This window comes from Rhododendron vialii, chromosome 4a (assembly GCF_030253575.1).
Source record: "Rhododendron vialii isolate Sample 1 chromosome 4a, ASM3025357v1".
Classification (NCBI taxonomy): Eukaryota; Viridiplantae; Streptophyta; class Magnoliopsida; order Ericales; family Ericaceae; genus Rhododendron; species Rhododendron vialii.
The window spans coordinates 36,425,372-36,448,014 of record NC_080560.1 but is presented as its reverse complement, the minus strand read 5'-3'; the positions used below and the strand labels follow the sequence as shown (position 1 = coordinate 36,448,014).

The following is a 22,643-nucleotide window of genomic DNA, read 5'->3' as shown; positions in this document are numbered from 1 at the left end:
GGGCTTTATCTTGGATATTACATAAAATAAATTCATTTTTTTGATTTTTTTATCGAGACAAATCAATAATTTACAAAATTTTGTTGCAAAATTAACAAACAAGGAAAAAAATTTGAAGGAGATCAAAACGAAAAAAACCCAAGAAACCAAAAAACTCCTTGGCGGAATTTACCAGGGTGTTTTCGATAGTGAAAATTTGTAGATTGTTATTTGTAGTCAAGAAGTTGTTAGGTGTTTCTGGTAGTGAATAAGTTGTTGAGAAATGTCAAGTTGTTTCTTGTAGTGAATAAGTTGTTGATGGATTATGAGCAGAGTTACTATAGCAATTGTAATATCTGAGTTTTTTAGACTCATAGGGGTGTTTAGGCTTCGGTTCGAAGGATGTCCTTGATTGGCTTCTTGCCAATCGTAGGTTTTGGATCTCAGATTGAGCTAGGTTTTGGGTATCGGATGGGGCAGATGATTGTTCCTTGAGCATGATGCTATTTCCTTGTTCCTATGAGTCTTGTAACAATTTCAAAATTAATGAAATTTTTTGGCTATCGTAGTAAAAATAGTGTTTGTTGACAACTTTTTTGTTTGTAGAAACAAGATGGTAAAATACTGAAACTTTTTTGTTAATGAAAATGAAATGGTAAAATACGTTAAATTTTTTTTTTATTAGTAAAAACAGGACCTTATTTACAAAAGAAAAAAGAGGGAAAGTTGCTTTGGGAAAAGTGGTCGTCATTTGGTGGTAAAAGTCCCAGCATGCTAGTTTTGTCATTAAAGGGAAGGGAGGGGTTATTTTCGTCATTTTCATTCATACAATCTATGCATCTTTTACTTGCCCCATTTTCAGAGGACACGTACAGAACTTTAAAGCTGCCGGACCCACTTATAGACAGTAGATTTTGCCAAAAAGAAAAAGGGAAGGTTAAAGACCCAGTTGGCAAGTTGGACAAAAATCTGTCCCGAAACCCTCTCTCTTTTCAATTCCTCCCAACTCATCTCTCTCTCGGAAATTCATCCCAGCCACTCATCTCTATCTTGAAACTTCATCCCAACCACTCATCTCTCTTGAAAAGCTAGGGAAAGGACAGAGAAGGGTGGGAGTGGTGGGGGCCCATTTTACTGTACACCACATGGTTTTTTTTTTTTTTTTTGATCCGCAGTACACCACATGGTTCAATAGTCAGATTTTAAAGTCAAAGAGGTAGTCTTTGCCGACCTGGTAAAACTCTTTTTGGCCCCACATCTTTTTGGCATTAAAAACAACTTTATGAAATAAAAACTCAAAATGGAAAACCGAACATAGTGAAAATATCTCACGATTTTAATAATGGTTACTTGACAGTTCATTAATCTATTTGAAGGATTACAATAAAACTAGAAGGGAAAATTTCAAAAAAAAACCTCTGAACTTTCTGACAATTCGCAAAAAAACACCTGAACTTTCACTATTAACAAAAAAACACCTAAACTTAGCATTCCGTTAACAATTTGACCCCTGCCGTCCAATTCCGTTAGTTTGTAACGGATGGAGCTAACGGAAGGCGTTAACTTTTTTTTTTTTTTTACTTTTTACATTCAAAAATTACTTTTAACTCTTCCTTTTTTTATTGGTAAATAAATATACAATAAAGTTCTTTTTTTCTTATTATTTATCGAAAATTACTTTAACCCTATTTTTTATTTTCAAATTTTACCTTTCCCCCCTCTCTCTCTCCCCCTTTTTCTCTTATTAGAATCGACTCCACACCACCAATTAACCTCACAACCAACCGCCTAAGCCTTAGCCACAATTTTAGAAATTCAAAAGTTCTTTTAACCTCCTCTTTGTAACATTTTCTTTTTTTTTACTACATTCCCTATTTGTAACTTTTGAATTTCTGAAATTGTGGCTAAGGCTTAGGCGGTTGGTTGTGGGATTAATTGGTGGTGTGGAGTTGATCCTAATAAGAAAAAAAAGGGGGAGAGAGAGAGGGGGGAAAGGTAAAATTTGAAAATAAAAAATAGGGTTAAAGTAATTTTCGATAAATAATAAGAAAAAAGAACTTTATTGCACATTTATTTACCAATAAAAAAAGAAAGAGTTAAAAGTAATTTTTGAATGTAAAAAGTAAAAAATAAAAAAAAAGTTAACGCCTTCCGTTAGCTCCATCCGTTTCAAACTAACGGAATTGGACGGCAGGGGTCAAATTGTTAACGGAATGCAAAGTTTAGGTGTTTTTTTGTTAATAGTGAAAGTTCAGGTGTTTTTTTGCGAGTTGTCAGAAAGTTCAGGGGGGGTTTTGAAATTTTCCCAAACTAGAATCAAAGTCAACTTTACTTGGACAAGATGCTATGAACGTGTGTACTGGGGTCATTTTTTTTTTTTGAAGGAAGAGAAAGAAATTCATTGATAATAAAGATGAAGTACAAGAAACACAAATCTTACAGGGAGACGTAAATTGTTTCACAGGGAACTTGGCCCAAATGTTAAAACTCCCTCCTTTCCAAATTATAGTCCGTTACAAAAAGACGTACTATATTTTTTAATTACCCCTGTCCTTGGCCTTGAGGAGTGGTGAGCAGCACGAAACTTGAATCAATCCTTGACATCCAGCATTAGCTAGCAAATGTATAGACTCGCGCCATTAAAACTACGAGTCCATTCTCAGATTGTTTCCTTCCGTATTCATTCTCACTCTAGAAACCCTATTTCTCCAACTACGAGTCCAGCAAAACACCCACCGCTGTTGAGGAAAAAGAGCTCTGTTAAACCCAACGAGCTCCAAGAAGCTCGAGAGTTTCTCAATCGGATTTCCCAAATGCGACCTTTCCCACCCATTTTCGACATCAATATAGCATTAGGGACTCTTGTGAAAATGGGTCATTACGTCAAGGCTCCTTGTCATTTTGAAAATTTGCACTTACTAGGCACTCGGGTAAATTTGTATACCTTGAACATTGCAATAAACAGTTGCTGTCACATGAATCGAGTCGGTTTTGGGTTCTCTTTGTTAGGTGGCATCTTCAAACGCGGTTATACACCTGATGTAGCTACCTTCACTACCCTGATAAAGGGACTTATATTAGAAGATAAAACTACTGAAGCTGTTGAGTTATTCGAGAGATTAATGAGAAAGGGGGAAACTGAGCCCAATGTGGTTATGTATGGAACCATTATTGATGGGCTTTGCAAAAAGGGAAACACCGGAATGGCTGTGAGGTGGCTTAGGATCATGGATGAGGGAAGTTGTAAACCTAACAGAATGGTGTAAAGCATGATCATTGACAGTCATTGCAAGGATAGAATGGTGGATGATGCTTTGAACCTTTTTTACGAAATGAAAGAGAAAGAGTTCACCTGAATGTTGTTACTTATAACTCTTTGATTCATGGCTTATGTAGTTGTGGCCAGTGGAAGGAGGCTACAAGAGTGTTAGGAAAGATGTTGGATATTGGTATTTCTCCGAACATCATTACATTCAATGTCTTGGTCGATGCACTTACCAAGGAAGGGAAGACAAAAGCGGCAGAAGAAGTACTTGAAAGCTTGATTCAAAGAGGTGTGCATCCTAATATAATCACATACAATTCTTTAATGAACGGCTATTGTTTGCAAGGCTAGATGGATGAGGCAATGAGAGTGATGAATACCATGGTGGATAGGGGCATTCAACCTACGGTTCGTAGCTACCTCATTTTAATCCGGGGGTTTTGCGATAATATGAAAATAGACGAGGCCATCGGTCTCTTTCGAGAAATCCCTCAAAGGGGTTTGAAGCCTGACCTTGCAACTTTTACCACTATCTTCTCAGGTATCTCTCGGCTTGGTAGATTTACAGTTGGTCGAGAACTTCTCAATGCGATGGAACTTGCGGGCCTAACTCCTGAGTGTAAAACTTTTGTTGTGTTGTTAAGGGGGCTTTGCAAGACCGGGCATATAGATGAAGCATTGTCATTATTTCACGTGATTGAAAACAAAGGTTTAGGTCTCAATATTGCTATTTACAATATCATCATTGATGCATTTTGCAAGATTAGTAACCTTGAAAGTGCAAGGGATCTTTTCATTAAACTTTCTTCCAAGGGGTTACAACCGGATTTCATTACATATAATATCATGATACGTGGTCTTTGTAAAGAAGGATTTTTGGATGAAGCTACCGAGTTGTTAGTGAAAATGGACCAGAATGGTGTATTGCCTGATAGTGGGCACTTACAACGCTATCATCCAAGGTTTTATTGAACAACAGAAGTTGAATGAGGCTCTGCTACTTTACGAGGAAATGGTTAGAAGCATCCCAGGTACTGCAATACAATCATGGATTGTTGGAAGAGAAGACGGATTACTTGATCAAGGATATGGGTCTTGAAGTTAGAGAACTATTGGGTTTTCCTGCGTTTCTTGGGTACAAGCTTGAACTATTGGGTTTTCTCTGTTTGTTTTTTACTGAATTTGATAGAAATGGTCTATTTGAAAAACGGAAGATAACTTTGTTTATTTGAAAGTTTGGGAGTCTAGACTTTCAGTGTGTAAAGTTTGGGGATATTTTGAATTTTTCCTTCAAAACTAATCCACTAAAACTGTCTACAAACAAGGAAAATAAGCCTCTACACAAAAATAGCATCTGGAATCTCCCAATCCAAGCTGATTCCAAAGGACCCACCAATTTAGTGATGCTTTTGTGGGGCGTTCGATCAAGTAGTGCTAGGAGATAGACGTCCATGAAAATCGTAAGCACTGTAGCGAAGTAGCGAAGACAAATCTGTCTTAACAAGTCGTTTAGAAGACCAATAGAATGCATGCATTGGTAGTTTTATTGTCCGTATAAAGTACCAGAAAACAAGAAGACAGCTTATATAATTTGAATTACAAAGTACTACTGTAGTAGAAAGGAACAATTCAAAGGTCATCACAATACAACCGTACAGAAACATTATTCATATACTACATAATGTGGTGTGTGGAAACGCAATCCCTGTAATTCCTACTGGGGTTATTTCTTCAAATAGTCGAGCCCAGGCTTGCCAAGCGGCCTCGAAAAGAAAATTCCAATGTAATCGCTTACCGTAAAATCCCTATATATTGGAGGATTTTCTTCTGATATCAGTTCTTTTATAGGGCCGTAGACCTTTGGAGGATCAAAAACCCCAGTGAAAAAGTTTGCCACAGAAATTCTCGGTCCAACACGGTTTGCCAACACTCTATGATCAACACTCTTGAACTTGTCATTAGATATGATCTAGGTCAAAATAAGGACAGAATCAGAAAAATGACTGAATCTCATTATAGTTGATGAGTTATAGTAGTAATTAGTAGGACAAACCTGGAGAAGATCCCCAATGTTAACTACCAAACCTCCGGGAATCGGTTTAACATTAACCCACCGATTTTTATGCATGACTTGGAGGCCTCCAAGTTGGTCTTGTAGGAGTACAGTGACGAAGACAGGATCTGAGTGCTTGCCAGTTCCTAAAGTCAGCTCTGGCTCTGGGCATGCTGGATAATAATGGCAGACGAAAGTGCCGCTTCTAGCACACTCTAGGGCGGCTAAGTGGTCAAGTGCAAGGCCAAGAGCCTCTGATAACAACTCAAATAGAGTATGTCTCAGGTAGGTAACGTGCTTGATATACTCGATTGTTGAAGCCCTGCGAACATGACTATGTAAGACCGCGCAACACTGGAATTGATTCTCCTCTAATAAAATTAAGATCAATTGAGGTGAAAACTGTTCTCGATACAAATTTCGATACGCCGAACACCAAATGGTTGGTTTACTTTTGTTACGATATCGAATAGACGGATGGTTTAAAGTAATGGCAGATCATAATAGTATGCTTTGCACTTTTGTATGGAAAAAAGGAAAGAAGAAGTGGTAGTCAAATGACAACCTGAAGCCTCATGAAGCCTTTGGCATGGGTTTGACTCACACTCGTTTGCTATCTATTCATGCATCGGGTCAGTCCAAACGAGACTTTGTCCCGGCTTAATTGGGCTCCCTGATAATAAATAGAGGAATCAGGATGCGTTCTCCCAAAAATTTAATTACCCTCCCCGCTATTCACCTGGATTAATTGGTTACCCTTGCAATAAAAAAGGAAAGAAGACAGAATAACTTAGACGTCTGATAAATTATGCAATTGATTAGATAACCTATGAATTATTAGAGAAATTAACCTAATTCGGAAGTGACAATGTTAAGGAAATAGAATCTCACATTGCTTGGGAGTGGAATGGGTGATCACTTAATAACATCTGTGACCTCTTCACTCATTGCCAATTGGTTTTGAGATGGAAATAAAGTTTCCGCATGATATCAGAGCGGGACCCGTTCCACCCCACATTTTAAAAAAATTTACAATCCACACCCCACGATGACAAACCAACAAAAAGGCTGCACGATGATAGGACCCAAAAGTGGCCACACGTGACAGACCTCAAATGCGGCTGCACGTGATGGGGGATATTAAGGAAATAGAATCCCACATTGCTTGGGAGTGGAATGGGTGATCACTTAATAACATCTGGGACTTCTCCACTCATAGCCAATTGGTTTTGAAATGGTTGAGGAGCCGATCATATCAATCAAACTATTCGGTGCATTACATGGCCCAGTCCTAAGTGTATTTCGGAGGATCAATTTCCACAGTTTATTAGGAGGGGATCCAACTAAAGCTGGGGAAAATCCTGTCTAGACTCATCCTACTCAAAAAGATATAATTCGCGGAGGGGAGTAAACCCCAGACCCCGTTTAGAGACCTCCCGAAGTCTTTGATTATCAAGTAACTGCCCCTGTGCCAACCACTGGATTTTTCGATGAGATACCTAAAGGCTTTTCAAGACATGTCAACTAATAGTAGCAGCAAAAAAAAAAATCCACATCAACTAATTCTAAAGATAAACCACAATTGAAGGAAGAAGACTGTCCTTTTAATCTTTGTAACAATTTCAAGAATTAATTCAAAAAAGTTTGCCGTTCAAAAGGAGTAAGACTGAAACAACATACCTACAGGTTCTGGGAATTTCATCAGGGTCAAGATGGTCAGAAACAGGCATAGAGATGGTCAAGGTGTCCCTCCAATTCACATGTTTTGACCTGTGGTTACTCTCAAATCTCACTTTTTTCGTCCGATCATGCGAATACAACGCTCTCTTTACCTCCGGATCGCCCTCGTGAAACATTCTTATTCCATCAATCATTTCCTCCAGCACAGTCAACGGGATTCCGTGGTTGACGACTTGAAAGAATCCCCACTCCTCCGACGCACGCCGGATTTCGTTCACAACTCTTTCCCGACTATGATGTTCTCCAATGCTCCCGAGATCAATGACCGGCACTTGCATCTCTACCGGTGGACTTTTCAAATCCTCAGACAGTTCATCCTGCGGGCGAATGAATATCGTTGGGACTTTTACCACTCCGGCATCAATTAGCCCTTTGACTCCGGCTTTCGAATCATCAAAAGCCTGTACCTCTTTTGCCCTGTCAAAATGGTCTCCAGCACTTTCTGGGTAGGATAATTTGGTGCCTGAGATATCCATTCTTTGTTCAATTCAGAGGAGAAGATGGAGGAGGAGTAGTCGAAGTCCTCTGTTTTATAATCACATTTCTGAAAAATAAAATTTCTCACGGTTTTAATAATAAGGTAACTTGACAGTTCATCAATCTATTTGAAGGATTAAATAAAACTAGAATCAAAGTCAACTTTACTTGGACAAGAAGCTCTGAACGTGTATTGGGGCTGTTAGAATAAAACAAAGATGGAAAATGTGTATTAAATTGATTGAATAAACTATACAACGGGCCACCTATATATACAAGGAGAAGAGGCCTAATTATGGAAATAAAATAATCCTAATTGACAAATTACAATCAAATCGTAATCACAAAAATCATGATCATATCGTAATCAAATCATGATTACGATATTATTACGATATTCTATGTTTTTTTTTTTTTTTCTTGAGGAAGAGAAAGAAATTCATTGATAATAAGGATGAAGTACAAGAAACACAAACCTTATAGAGAGACGTAAACTGTTTCACAGGGAGCTTGGCCCAAATGTTACACTCCCTCCTTTCCAAATTATCGTCCATTACAAAAGACGTACTATATTTTTTAATTAACCCCGTCCTTGGCCTTGAGGAGTGGTAAGTAGCACGAAACTTGAATCAATCTTTGACATCCAGCATTAGCCAGCAAATGTATAGACTCGCGCCATTTTTAAACTTAAAACAGATGCTATCCCTATCCCTCCTTGACTTCCTAAGGGAGGATTGGCTTGTTTTGAGAGCATGTAAGCGACGAAGCCATCTGTGTGAAGTTCAAAACATGCCCTTGTATGTATGCAGTTATTGTGTAGGGTTGTATTGTGTTTTGGAGGGTGGTATGGTAGATTCGCAGGCTTTGGGTGGTGGCTCCCACAAATTTGGATATCAAGATTGTGGTTTTATTTTTTACTTTAATGGGTTTTTAGACTTTCTATCTTTTCCTTCTATGTCCTGTTTTCCTTGCTGCAATTTACAATTTGGGTTTTTGTGTGGGCGTACTTTGGTAAAGTCATGCATGGATTTGGATCAATCTCCCCAAACAGAATCTGTTGGGTCAGGGCAGTAACGAAAGATTTTTCAAAAACCTGAGTGACAATCTTACACGGATTCGATGAGGTATGCTCGAATCAAAACTGAGTTGGCATGAGGTTGGGGTTAAAAAGCCCGTCAACAAATCTTGAAAGAAATCTAGCATTGATTGCTAGGGTATACTGACCAAATCTTATGCTGATCTTTATAGCATCATTGGAATCATTGCACCAATGATCTTTGCATGATCGACCTCTATATAGGTTTTTAAAAGGACTTTGCTAAATTGCAGAAGATTGGCATACTTGCATGAGTTGGCATAGAATCAAATCTTGGATGAAATCTCCTATTTATAAGACCCTTCAGTTTGAGTGGATTAACAAATTAATGTTTGCCAAAATGTTTTAGAAACAACTCTCACTAATCTGATTAATTTAACTTCATCCGCGAACGCCCAGGCAACGGGGCACCAACAATCTCACCCCGTCAAAAGTTTAGTGAAATACTAAGTAAGTTGGTGTTTGGAGGCTATTTCACACATCGTCGAAAGCCTAACCCCTGCACGAAGATGGTGGGAATGGAAATAGCTTAAAATAATTTCAAAGCTGAGATTAAATGAATGCAAAAGCATATTTTCTCCTTTATCCCGCCACAACGAAAAAAATTTCAAAGCAACTCTAACTAATCTGAATAATTTTGCATGATCCAACAATCGCAAACCAGCAAGGTGGTATTCTTATAGTAGTAGAATGCGATACTAAAAAGTAACATCCATATTGTTTTAGGGTGAAACGGCTGACAGAATAGTGCGTGCACGTTGAAACAATATTACTACTATTTGCTACAACTTGCTATGCGTGGCACGCATGTGTTTAAAAAATGGTCTGGTCTTGTGGTTATAGATAGCTCGCAATTAAAAAATAACAATCTCATCTTACAATTTCATGCTACGCAATCCCCTTGACTTCCTAAAGGAGGATTGGCTTGTTTTGAGATCATGTAAGCAACGAAGCCATCTGTGTTAAGTTCAAAAAATGCTTTTGTATGTATGCAATGCGAGTTCAATGACCCTGTTTATTTTGAAATTTTGAATTTAAATTTATAGATAATGAGTGTAAAGAGAAAGATAGTAATTATTGAAAATATTGGTAATAATTGGAGAGAGATAGAAAGAAAAATGAGAGTAATGATAATGATTAAAATCCAAAATCCAAAACCTTTAACAGAATAAGTCCTTGTTTGGTTAAGTATATAGAATTTAGTACTCTAATCATTATCCTATTTCTCTCTTTACTTATTATCCTTAGCTTAAATTATTACCTTTATGGTCAATTATTACTCTATTTCTTTCCAGACTCATTATCTGCAAATCCAAATTCAAAATCCCAAAAGGAAAAGAATTAGAGGAATTTGTTGGACAGTAAGAAGACGCAGGTTTTAACCAGTTGCTTGCGATATATAAATCAGATCACAATAAATAGTACTCGGGTAGCACATACATGAGGCACCTAAGCTACGGGGATACGGGGAAGTTCGCAAGTACGTAACATGTTTAACCACTCACCTGGGTCCAAAGCTAATGCAAACGAACAACACAAAACGAGTCTAACCCGAGCAAAGAATCATGTAGCACTATTATCACCAACTGTTCCAAATATAATATTACCTAAAGAAATGACGAGCTGGCCCCCAAAAATAATACCTAATCAAACTTAAGATTAGATCAACCTAAAGCGGGACAATACCGGAACCCAAATCTCTAACCTACGTCCAATTAATTCATTCCTACTGCCACCAATCTCCAAACTATACCCATACATTCATACGTACAGGAACCCAAAGTTTCACAATCGGTGCTAGAGAACTTTGTAAAGCTGCAAACAAAATCTTTTTAAGGGGATGTTTGGGAGCCTCTGCTTTTGGCATTGTGTATTTTCGCGTTTTAGTTCTTGGAGAGCTAGATGAAGAATGCATTTGGGTCAGAAGTAATTCTCAAATTTGAAGGATAGATCCATCCATAATGACATTTACAACTGTTCTAGTCTTGTTGATAGATCCATCCGTAATTCTAGTCTTGTTGATTGATCCAGTGGTGGGTTGCAGTAACATTGAAGTCGTTGCTTCTTTCATCGAAGGCCGTTTCGATTATTTCTAAAGCGTCTGAAGTTGCTCAGTTCTCAGTTTTAACTACCCGGTGACTTTACAACTGTTCATTTTGCTTTTAGTTTTGATGGACTGTAGTATTTCCCTGTCATTCTATTGATGTACAATTTGTGCTTGCTATTACTGAAATGGATAGGGAAGGATAAAGTTTCTAGAGCTAAGAGCTCTCTCAATCGATCGATCAGGCTCCCCTATTTCTGATCCTTTCCTCTGAAAAGATCCTTGCTTACAAGTTGGTATTTTTGGTGAATATTGGGTATAAAAACAGAACAAAGGATTTGAAAAAACAGAATCAGCTGCAAGAATTTTCAGCAGGTAATTGGGCTGTATTTGAACTATGGGCTGACTTGCAATGACATTTTGATCATGAGTAAGAAGCATCCCCAGGTACTGCAATACAATCATGGATTGCTGCAAGAGAAGATGGATTACTTGATCAAGGATATGGGTCTTGAAGTTAGAGAACTATTGGCCTGCGTTTCTTGGGTACAAGCTTGAACTATTGGGTTTTCTCTGTTAGCAATTTTTGTTATCAATTTTACTGAATTTGATAGAAAGGATCTATTTGAAAAACGGAAGATAACTTTGGGAGTAAAATTAATTTTTTTGAAAGTTTGGGAGTCTAATAGACATTGAGTGTAAAGTTTGGGGATATTTTGAATTTTTCCTTCAAAACTAATCCACTAAAACTGTCTACAAACAAGGAAAATAAACCTCTACACAAAAATAGCATCTGGAATCTCCCACCAATCTATCTTAACTAGTCCTTTAGAAGACCAATAGAATGCATGCATTGGTAGTTTTATTGTCCTTATAAAGTACCAGAAAACAAGAAGACAGATATATAATTTGAATTACAAAGTACTACTGTAGTAGAAAGGAACAATTCATAGGTCATCACAATACAACCGTACAGAAACATTATTCATATAAGTACTACATGATGTGGCGTGTGGAAGCGCAATCCCTGTAATTCCTACTGGAGTTATTTCTTCAAATAGTCGAGCGCAGGCTTGTCAAGCGGCCCCGATAAGAAACTTCCAATGTAATCGCTTACCGTAAAATCCCTGTATATAGGAGGATTTTCTTCTGATATCAGTTCTTTTATAGGGCCGTAGACTTTTGGAGGAGCAAAAACCCCAGTGAAAAAGTTTGCCACAGAAATTCTCGGTCCAACACGGTTTGCCAACACTCTATGATCAACGCTCTTGAACTTGTCATTAGATATGATCTATGTCAAAATAAGGACAAAATCAGAAAAATGACTAAATCTCATTATAGTTGATGAGTTATAGTAGTAATTAGTAGGACAAACCTGGAGAAGATCCCCAATGTTAACTACCAAACCTCCGGGAATCGGTTTAACATTAACCCATCGATTTTTATGCATGACTTGGAGGCCTCCAAGTTGGTCTTGTAGGAGTACAGTGACGAAGACAGGATCTGAGTGCTTGCCAGTTCCTAAAGTCAGCTCTGGCTCTGGGCATGCTGGATAATAATGGCAGACGAAAGTGCCGCTTCTAGCACACTCGAGGGCAGCTAAGTGGTCAAGTGCAAGGCCAAGAGCCTCTGATAACAACTCAAATAGAGTATGTCCCAGGTAGGTAACGTGCTTGATATACTCGATTGTTGAAGCCCTGCCAACATGACTATGTAAGACCGCGCAACACTGGAATTGATTCTCCTCTAATAAAATTCAGATCAATTGAGGTGAAAACTGTTCTCGATACAAATTTCGATACGCCGAACACCAAATGGTTGGTTTACTTTTGTTACGATACCGAATAGACGGATGGTTTAAAGTAATGGCAGATCATAATAGTATGTTTTGCACTTTTGTATGGAAAAAAGGAAAGAAGAAGTGGTAGTCAAATGACAACCTGAGGCCTCATGAAGCCTTTGGCATGGGTTTGACTCACACTTGTTTGCTATCTATTCATGCATCGGGTCAGTCCAAACGAGACTTTGTCCCGGCTTAATTGGGCTCCCTGATAATATATAGAGGAATCAGGATGCGTTCTCCCAAAAATTTAATTACCCTCCCCGCTATTCACCTGGATTAATTGGTTACCCTTGCAATAAAAAAGGAAAGAAGACAGAATAACTTAGACATCTGATAAATTATGCAATTCATTAGATAACCTATGAATTATTAGAGAAATTAACCTAATTCGGAAGTGACAACAATGGTTGAGGAGCCAATCATATCAATCAAACTATTCGGTGCATTACATGGCCCAGTCCTAAGTGTATTTCGGAGGATCAATTTCCAGAGTCTATTAGGAGGGGATCCAACGGAAGCCGGGGAAAATCCTGTCTAGACTCATCCTACTCAAGAAGATATAATTCGCGGAGGGGAGTAAACCCCAGACCCCGTGTAGAGACCTCCCGAAGTCTTTGATTATCAAGTAACTGCCCCTGTGCCAACCACTGGATTTTTCGATGAGATACCTAAAGGCTTTTCAAGACATGTCAACTAATAATAGTAGCAGCAAAAAAAAAAAATCCACATCAACTAATTCTAAAGATAAAACACAATTGAAGGAGGAAGACTGTCCTTTTAATCTTTGTAACAATTTCAAGAATTAATTCAAAAAAGTTTGCCATTCAAAAGGAGTAAGACTGAAACAACATACCTACAGGTTTTGGGAATTTCATCAGGGTCAAGATGGTCAGAAACAGGCATAGAGATGGTCAAGGTGTCCCTCCAACTCACATATTTTGACCTGTACAAATTACGGTTACTCTCAAATCTTACTTTTTTCGTCCGATCACACGAATACAACGCTCTCTTTACCTCCGGATCGCCCTCGTGAAACATTCTTATTCCATCAATCATTTCCTCCAGCACATTCAACGGGATTCCGTGGTTGACGACTTGAAAGAATCCCCACTCCTCCGACGCACGCTGGACTTCGTTCACAACTCTTTCCCGACTATGATGTTCTCCAATGCTCCCGAGATCAATGACCGGCACTTGCATCTCTACCGGTGGACTTTTCAAATCCTCAGACAGTTCATCCTGCGGGCGAATGAATATCGTTGGGACTTTTACCACTCCGGCATCAATTAGCCCTTTGACTCCGGCTTTCGAATCATCAAAAGCCTGTACCTCTTTTGCCCTGTCAAAATGGTCTCCAGCACTTTCTGGGTAGGATAATTTGGTGTCTGAGATATCCATTCTTTGTTCAATTCAGAGGAGAAGATGGAGGAGGAGTAGTCGAAGTCCTCTGTTTTATAATCACATTTCTGAAAAATAAAATTTCTCACGGTTTTAATAATAAGGTAACTTGACAGTTCATCTATCTATTTGAAGGATTAAATAAAACTAGAATCAAAGTCAACTTTACTTGGACAAGAAGCTCTGAACGTGTATTGGGGCTGTTAGAATAAAACGAAGATGGAAAATGTGTATTAAATTGATTGAATAAATTATACAACGGGTCACCTATTTATACAAGGAGAAGAGACCTAATTATAGAAAAAAAATAATCCTAATTGACAAATTACAATCAAATCGTAATCACAAAAATCATGATCATATCGTAATCAAATCATGATTACGATATTATCACGATATTCTATGGGTTTTTTTTTTTTTTCTTGAGGAAGAGAAAGAAATTCATTGATAATAAGGATGAAGTACAAGAAACACAAACCTTATAGAGAGACGTAAACTGTTTCACAGGGAGCTTGGCCCAAATGTTACACTCCCTCCTTTCCAAATTATCGTCCATTACAAAAGACGTACTATATTTTTGAATTAACCACGTCCTTGGCCTTGAGGAGTGGTAAGTAGCACGAAACTTGAATCAATCTTTGACATCCAGCATTAGCTAGCAAATGTATAGACTCGCGCCATTTTTAAACTTAAAACAGATGCTATCCCTATCCCTCCTTGACTTCTTAAAGGAGGATTGGCTTGTTTGGAGAGCATGTAAGCGACGAAGCCATCTGTGTGAAGTTCAAAACATGCCCTTGTATGTATGCAGTTATTGTGTCGGGTTGGATTGTGTTTTGGAGGGTGGTATGGTAGATTTGCAGGCTTTGGGTGGTGGCTCCCACAAATTTGGGTGTCCAGATTGTGGTTATTTATTTTTTACTTTAATGGGTTTTTAGACTTTCTATGTTTTCCTTCTATGTCCTGTTTTCCTTGCTGCAATTTACGATTTGGGTTTTTGTGTGGGGGTACTTTGGTAAAGTCATGCATGGATTTGGATCAATCTCCCCAAACAAAATCTGTTGGGTCAGGGCAGTAATATAAGATTTTACAAAAACCTGAGTGACAATCTTACATGGATTCGATGAGGTATGCTCAAATCAAAACTGAGTTGGCATGAGGTTGGGGTTGAAAAGCCCGTCAACAAATCTTAAAAGAAATCTTGCATTGATTGCTAGGGTATACTGACCAAATCTTATGCTGATCTTTATAGCATCATTGGAATCATTGCACCAATGATCTTTGCATGATCGACCTCTATATAGGTTTTTAAAAGGACTTTGCTAAATTGCAGAAGATTGGCATACTTGCATGAGTTGGCATAGAATCAAATCTTGGATGAAATCTCCTATTTATAAGACCCTTCAGTTTGAGTGGATTAACAAATTAATGTTTGCCAAAATGTTTTAGAAACAACTCTCACTAATCTGATTAATTTAACTTCATCCGCGAACGCCCAGGCAACGGGGCACCAACAATCTCACCCCGTCAAAAGTTTAGTGAAATACTAAGTAAGTTGGTGTTTGGAGGCTATTTCACACATCGTCGAAAGCCTAACCCCTGCACGAAGATGGTGGGAACGGAAATAGCTTAAAATAATTTCAAAGCTGAGATTAAGTGAATGCAAAAGCATATTTTCTCATTTATCCCGCCACAACGAAAAAAATTTCAAAGCAACTCTAACTAATCTGAATAATTTTGCATGATCCAACAATCGCAAACCAGCAAGGTGGTATTCTTATAGTAGTAGGTATCACACAAAGGAATGCGATACTAAAAAGTAACACCCGTATTGTTTTAGGGTGAAACGGCTGACAGAATAGTGCGTGCACGTTGAAACAATATTACTACTATTTGCTACAACTTGCTATGCGTGGTACGCATGTGTTTAAAGAATGGTCTTGTGGTTATAGATAGCTCGCAATTAAAAAATAACAATCTCATCTTACAATTACATTATATCAGGTTGGTATGAGCTGGTATGATTTGGTACTCATCTTACAATTTCATGCTATGCAATGCAAGTTCAATGACCCTGTTCATTTTGGAATTTTGAATTTAAATTTATAGATAATGAGTGTAGAGAGAAAGATAGTAATTATTGAAAATATTGGTAATAATTGGAGAGAGATAGAAAGAAAAATGAAAGTAATGATAATGATTAAAATCAAAAATCCAAAATCCAAAACCTTTAACAGAATAAGTCCTTGTTTGGTTAAGTATATAGAATTTAGTACTCTAATCATTATCATATTTCTCTCTTTACTTATTATCCTTAGCTTAAATTATTACCTTTATGGTCAATTATTACTCTATTTCTTTCCAGACTCATTATCTGCAAATCCAAATTCAAAATCCCAAAAGGAAAAGGATTAGAGGAATTTGTTGGACGGTAAGAAGACGCAGGTTTTAACCAGTTGCTTGCGATATATAAATCAGATCACAATAAGTAGTACTCGGGTAGCACATACGTGAGGCACCTAAGCTACGGGGATACGGGAAAGTTCGCAAGTACGTAACATGCTTAACTACTCACTTGGGTCCAAAGCTAATGCAAACGAACAACACGAAACGAGTCTAACCTGAGCAAAGAATCATGTAGCACTATTATCACCAACTGTTCCAAATATAATATTACCTAAAGAAATGATGAGCTGACCCCCAAAAATAATACCTAATCAAACTTAAGATTAGATCAACCTAAAGCGAGACAATACCGGAACCCAAATCTCTAACCTACGTCCAACTAATTCATTCCTACTGCCACCAATCTCCAAACTATACCCATACATTCATACAGGAACCCAAAGTTTCACAATCGGTGCTAGAGAACTTTGTAAAGCTGCAAACAAAATCTTTTTTTTTTTCCTTTATATATTAACCCCACTGAACTACACCACTAATAAATCCAAGATGTTTCCTAGCTCTAAACTACTGTAACATGGAAAGGAAAAGAGAACGAGAAGGAAGAGGAGCAAACCACCTTGGCAAATCTTCCACTAAGCGAACCCTCGACTGCGGCTCTTCGTTCTTCTCTCTTTTTTTTTCTTCTCAGAACGTTTAGCTCCAATATAGAACCCTACTCAGCGTATAAACATATATCTTTAAGTATTACTCTTAAAAACCACCCACTACTAATGCTGCCCCCTATACAATTTATTAAATTATTAATTGGTACCACTATTTCACCCAAAATCAATCTCATACCCCAAATATTACAATCGTGCCAACAATACCCGTAGCGCACATAAGATAACTAATTAGGATCCGACCATAACACCCAATTAATAAATAGCAATGTAATTAATTAAATAAATAGATAAAATCTAGGCCGTAACAATGTCCTTGGGAAGAGGGCTTTCTTGATGAAGCTAAAGAGTTATGTGAAAATGGAATGGATGATTTCTTGCCTGATAGTGTCACCTACAATGCTGTCATGCATCCGAGGTTTTCTTGAAAAACAGAAGTTCTATGAGGTTCCGGTTTTGATTGAGGAAATGGTTTGTAGGGGTTTTTGACCCAATGAATCTACTTTCTCCTTGATTGTTGACCTTTCTGCTACTAAAAGACAGGACCCTGCTCTTCAAGAAGTGATTAAGAAGTTCTTGCCCAAGGTTGGACATGGAAGTCAATAGATTGTATAAATTTCTTTATATGTTAAGATAAAGCATCTTCTCTGAATTCTCCAGAATTCATTAAAGTGTCCGTGCTTTTCAATTATATTATACCACTGCCATGTCTCCTTTATTAATTAGTATTGTCTTCCCCAAGAATTTTGCAAAAGTAAGACTGCTCTGTTGGGGACACCGGTAACGTGTGTTTGTGGTTCAAGGATGATACTTTTTCGCTCAGAATTTGCTTATATTGTGAAACATAGGATAGGAAACTGTTGTGTCTTCCAGGACTTAAAGCTTTACTAAGTCCTTAGATAATCTATTTCTCCTTTGATAGGTTTCCAGAATTACTCTACTTATAAATTTACTCGAATTTGCTTTACAAGGACACATTAAACAGCTCGAGGAAGAAGTGCAGCTTCTTCAGAATCTTTTGTATCCCAAGATTTTTGTTAGTAGATAGCTGAATACTTACTAAAAATGGTGGTTGTTGACGGTACTTCTCGTCGGTTATCCGACTATACTTTCTGTTCTTATTGGTTGGATTTCATTCGGCTGGATCTCTGCCGTCAGTTGCCAAGTTTGATTCATCCCCTGTATTTGAAAGTCATCATTATAACTCATTGAAAGTATTCGATTTGCTGTTTTCAGTCCCAAAGTTTTCTGTTAAAATGCAATTGCTAAGCAGCTTATGAAATTCCACTGTACTATTCCTTTGATACAAATGCTTCTCACTTTCGATTGAATTTTCACAAATTTTGTCAAAATTTAATTTGCGTACGCATCGTGTGTGCCCCGGCCTCTAGTGTCATTTAATGGACTCAATTTCATAATCCCGCCTTCTGCCCACTTTTTAGTTCTTATATATTAATGATGACATGTGACAATCATTCTCTTATCTTAATAGATTTGTCATTTAACGGGCGTAATTTTATAATCCCTCCTTTTTGCCTTGCACATGCATTGCGTTTGCCCAACTTCTATTTTGCCAAAAATTGTGAAGATTCGATCAAACAATATGTGGGAAACATTTGTGCAATTTTTATTTCTAAATTTGACTTGCCCACAATCGCATGGGCCTCTAGTAACTTTTAATGATTTTTAACTTAAAGGATTAACAGTGTCAACTCGGACACGATATGATTATGAGCAGATTCGATAGTATGCAGCTATATAACACATTTAAGTTAATAAACGTATTGACACAAATATGAAATGACATGAAATAATACGAATCGAAAATGATGAGAAGAAACTTGGTTATGAGAAGAAACTTGTTGCAGAAAATTGAAACGAGAGAGAAGAGATGTAATGCGTAAAATGTATGGGAAAACGAAGAAAAATGGAAGAGAAATTTATAAGTGGGTCAAGTGTTCAAAGGTTGATACTACTATCCAAGAAAATGAATTTTCTTTTTTCTGGTGCAAAGGTGTATACTCCCCAAAAAGTTAAACCACTGAATGGTATGGATAATTTCGTAGAAATTTCAAGAAAATTTCATGGACGAAATTTTATTTATTATTTTTTTTGGTGAAGGATAATTGAGAAGAGTAAACAACGGAAGAAACCCAAAAAAAAAAAAAAGAGAGAGAGAGAGGGTAAACAATGTTTCATGGACGACGATTTTTTATTTATATTTTTGGTGAAGGATAATTGAGATTTGAGAAGAGTAAACAACGGAAGAAACCCCCAAAAAAAAAAAAAGAGAGAGGGTAAACAATGTTTTTTCTAATCCTTCTACTGGGTTTTGTTTTTAAGATTGATTTTTTTTTTTTTTTTGTTTTCTGTTGCTTTTCTTTTCACGTCCAAAGGCGGACACTTCCCGAGGAAAGTAAATATATTTTTTTTTTTGCAAAGAATAAAGCAAGGGAAACAATAGAATTCACCTATCCGTTACCAATTCAGAAAACTAAACATCCCCCCACGCACACACACACAAAATTACTAAAAGGCAATAATAATTGAAGAGAACAAATACGGGAGCGGCTGTTAGGTGGCTCAGGATCATGGAAGAGGGAAGTTGTAAACCTAACAAAGTAGTGTATAGCACAATCATTGACAGTCATTGCAAGGATAGAATGTTGGGTGATGCTTTGAACCTTTTTTACGAAATGAAAGAGAAAGGGGTTCACCCGAATTTTGTTACTTATACCTCTTTGATTCATGGCTTATTTAGTTGTGGCCAGTGGAAGGAGGCTACAAGAATGTTGGGACAAATGTTGGATATTGGTATCTCCCCAAATGCCCCTACACTCACTGTCTTGGTTGATGCACTTAGCAAGCAAGGGAAGGTAAAAGAGGCAGAGGAAGTAGTTGAAAGCATGATTCGCAAAGGTGGTGTGCATCCTAATGCAATCACGTACACTTCTTTAATGAATGGATATTGTTTGCAAGGCCAGATGGATGAGGCCATGAGAGTATTGAATACCATGGCGGATAGGGGCATTCAACTGAATGTTCATAGCTACACCATTTTAATCAGGGGATATTGCGATAATATGAAAATAGACGAGGCCATCAGTCTCTTTCGAGAAATCCCTCAAAGAGGTTTGAAGCCTAACCTTGCAACTTTTACCACTATCTTTACAGGTATCTCTCGGCTTGGTAGATATACAGTTGCTCGAGAACTTCTCAATGCAATGGAACTTGCAGGCCTAACTCCCGAGAGTAGAACTTATGTTATGTTCTTAAGCGGGCTTTGCAAGACCGGGCATATAGATGAAGCATTGTCATTATTTCACATGATTGAAAACAAAGGTTTACGTCTCAATATTGTTTTTTACAATATCATGATTGATGCATTTTGCAAGAATAATAACCTTGAAAGTGCAAGGGATCTTTTTATTAAACTTTCTTCCAAGGGGTTACAACCTGATTTCATTGCATATGATGTCATGATACGCGGTCTTTGTAAAGAAGGGTTTTTGGATGAAGCTAAAGAGTTGTTAGTGAAAATGGACCAGAATGGTGTATTGCCTGTTAGTGGCACTTACAACGCTATCATCCAAGGTTTATTTAAACAACAGAAGTTCAATGAGGCTATGGTACTTTACGAGGAAATGGTTGGAAGGGGTAATTCACCCAATGCTTCTACTTTTCGCATGGTTAAGGATTTAATCTCAACTCAGGGATTCGATACGATCTTGCTCTCCAAGAAGTGATAACGAAGTTCATGCCAGAGAGATAGATGTGGAGCTGTGAAGGTAAAATCTAGTTTTACACAAAAGTTTGTAGGCTATCATTGAGCAAAACTCGTCTTTGTGCCTAATATATATGTTATATAGGTGGTATACTGAGTAGTAATTTGCGGTCATAGCCTCTCTCTTTTCCTTTGGAACCTTTGAAAAGGTGGAATACAATGTTCCAACATATGACTCCTTAACTCTTCCACTCTTCAATTACTCTCTGAATGCCTCTAAACTCTTCCACTCTTCAATTACTCTCTGAATGCCTCTAAATTGCTTCATGTACTACAATTTTTGGTGGCATTTATTCTTTTTTTCTTAGCATTACCACATGTTGTAGATTCTTATGTACTCTTATCTTCCTCCCCTGGCAAAATTATTTGATCCTTTCTCCATCTACTAGACACTAGTATGAGTTCTAACATCCTCTTCTGGTCCATTATTCATTTCAATATTTGGTTGTAACACATCCGCATTTCTCTCACAACAAATGTTGTAAGCTGTGATTGCAAGGGAGAGATTTATCATAGCGTCTATTAGTTAAAAATAATTACAGTAATTTCTTTCAGCATTTTGAAGGGGAATGAACATTATAAAGAAAAAGGAAGGGGAAAATGAAGAAAAATAACAGTATATATTGTTAGAGTTTGTCCCAAATTGGTAAATTATAACCTCCGAAACAAGTATATGAGCGTAAACGGCCTCTCCACTCATTGCCAATTGGTTTTGAGTTGGAGCTTTGACATCTGTAAAATTTCATATTTTATATTTCACTCATGGGTTTTCTTTCTTAGTTTGACGATCTTTGAAGTCCATGAAGAATTTGCAATGAGTGGAATCCCCTATAAGGTGTGGCCATGTATCATAATTGTGAGTTCACTTCATCCATTTGGAAGGCTATGTTTTTACTGGTGTATCAAATGTGCTGAATGTCGGTGCTTTATTCCGTTCTTTTAGTTTCTTCAATTCTTTGCCCTCCTTCACTTCTAAAAGTTCAAAAAGTCTCCCGTTCAAATATTTTTCTCCAGAGTTCTTTACATTTTTTCCAATCCAGAGGAATGCTTATTTGTCGTCTATCTCCTTTATGGTACTCTATAGGAAGAATGGAAAGGGCAGAAGAATTGTTTTGATGGGAAAAGCAGTGATTGAATTGGTCCCTACGAAAGCCCAAAAGCCACAGCCTTATGACCAATACTCCATCCCTCCCAAATTGCTGGTCCTTTCCTGTTTTGGATGTCCCAAAATGTTAGTCCCTTTCAAAAGTCGAACTTAAAAAAGCTTTTAGTTTTCCAAAATTGTCCCTATAAAGTAGTCATCATTGTGTTGAAAAGATAGAACGCAAGGGCAATGTAGTAAAGTCATGCCCTCACAATTTGAATTTGTTACTATCGTTGCTTGTCCTCTTAATATTTAGCTTCCCCAAAAGGGGCAAGCAATTTGGGACGGAGGGAGTACTATTTTAAGGGGATGTTTGGGAGCCTCTGCTTTTCGCATTGTGTATTTTCGCATTCTAGTTCTTTGGGAGCTAGATGAAGAATACATTGTGTCAGAAGCATTTCTCAAATTTGAAGGATAGATCCATCCATAATAGTGCTACCCATTTTGATTCTGTTACGTTTAGTCTTGTTGATTGATTCAGTGGTGGGCTGCAGTAACATTTAAGTCATGTTGCTTCTGTCATTGAAAGTCGTTTCAATTATTATTTCTAAAGTGCTGAACTTGCTCAGTCCTCAGTTTTAACTACCCGGTGACTTTACAACTGTTCATTTCGCTTTAAGTTTTGATGAACTGTAGTATTTCCATGTCATTCTATTGATGTACAATTTGTGCATGCTATTACTGAAATGGATAGGGAAGGATAAATTTTCTAGCGGTAAGACCTCAAGTCTGCAAAATTTTGCTGCTCAGTT

General features: G+C 37.5%; 3 protein-coding genes and 2 pseudogenes across 3 annotated transcripts in view; 3 read left to right on the top strand and 2 right to left on the bottom strand.

Annotated features, from left to right (window-relative positions):
• Positions 1–22,643, top strand: part of LOC131324102 (putative pentatricopeptide repeat-containing protein At1g12700, mitochondrial) — a 50,558-nt pseudogene that overhangs the window by 7,233 nt on the left and 20,682 nt on the right.
• LOC131323963 (pentatricopeptide repeat-containing protein At1g62720-like) lies at positions 2,601–4,343 on the top strand (annotated as a pseudogene).
• Positions 4,753–7,629, bottom strand: LOC131324112 (1-aminocyclopropane-1-carboxylate oxidase homolog 11-like). The gene is made up of 3 exons (XM_058355939.1): positions 6,978–7,629; positions 5,298–5,619; positions 4,753–5,213 (listed from the first exon to the last, which is right to left on the bottom strand). The coding sequence occupies exons 1-3, from the start codon at positions 7,511–7,513 to the stop codon at positions 4,968–4,970; spliced, it is 1,104 nt and encodes a 367-aa protein (XP_058211922.1). The 5' UTR covers positions 7,514–7,629; the 3' UTR covers positions 4,753–4,967.
• LOC131324108 (1-aminocyclopropane-1-carboxylate oxidase homolog 11-like) lies at positions 11,654–13,964 on the bottom strand. The gene is made up of 3 exons (XM_058355934.1): positions 13,351–13,964; positions 12,030–12,351; positions 11,654–11,945 (listed from the first exon to the last, which is right to left on the bottom strand). Exons 1-3 carry the CDS (start codon positions 13,893–13,895, stop codon positions 11,700–11,702), a joined length of 1,113 nt encoding a protein of 370 aa, XP_058211917.1. The 5' UTR covers positions 13,896–13,964; the 3' UTR covers positions 11,654–11,699.
• Positions 19,518–22,643, top strand: part of LOC131323962 (pentatricopeptide repeat-containing protein At4g31850, chloroplastic-like) — a 29,990-nt gene continuing 26,864 nt past the window's right edge. Inside the window, exons 1-2 of the mRNA XM_058355796.1 lie at positions 19,518–20,705; positions 21,832–21,949. Coding sequence (XP_058211779.1) covers positions 19,555–20,705; positions 21,832–21,949 — 1,269 coding nt within the window. The 5' untranslated portion in view covers positions 19,518–19,554. The remainder of the gene's footprint in view (positions 20,706–21,831; positions 21,950–22,643) is intronic.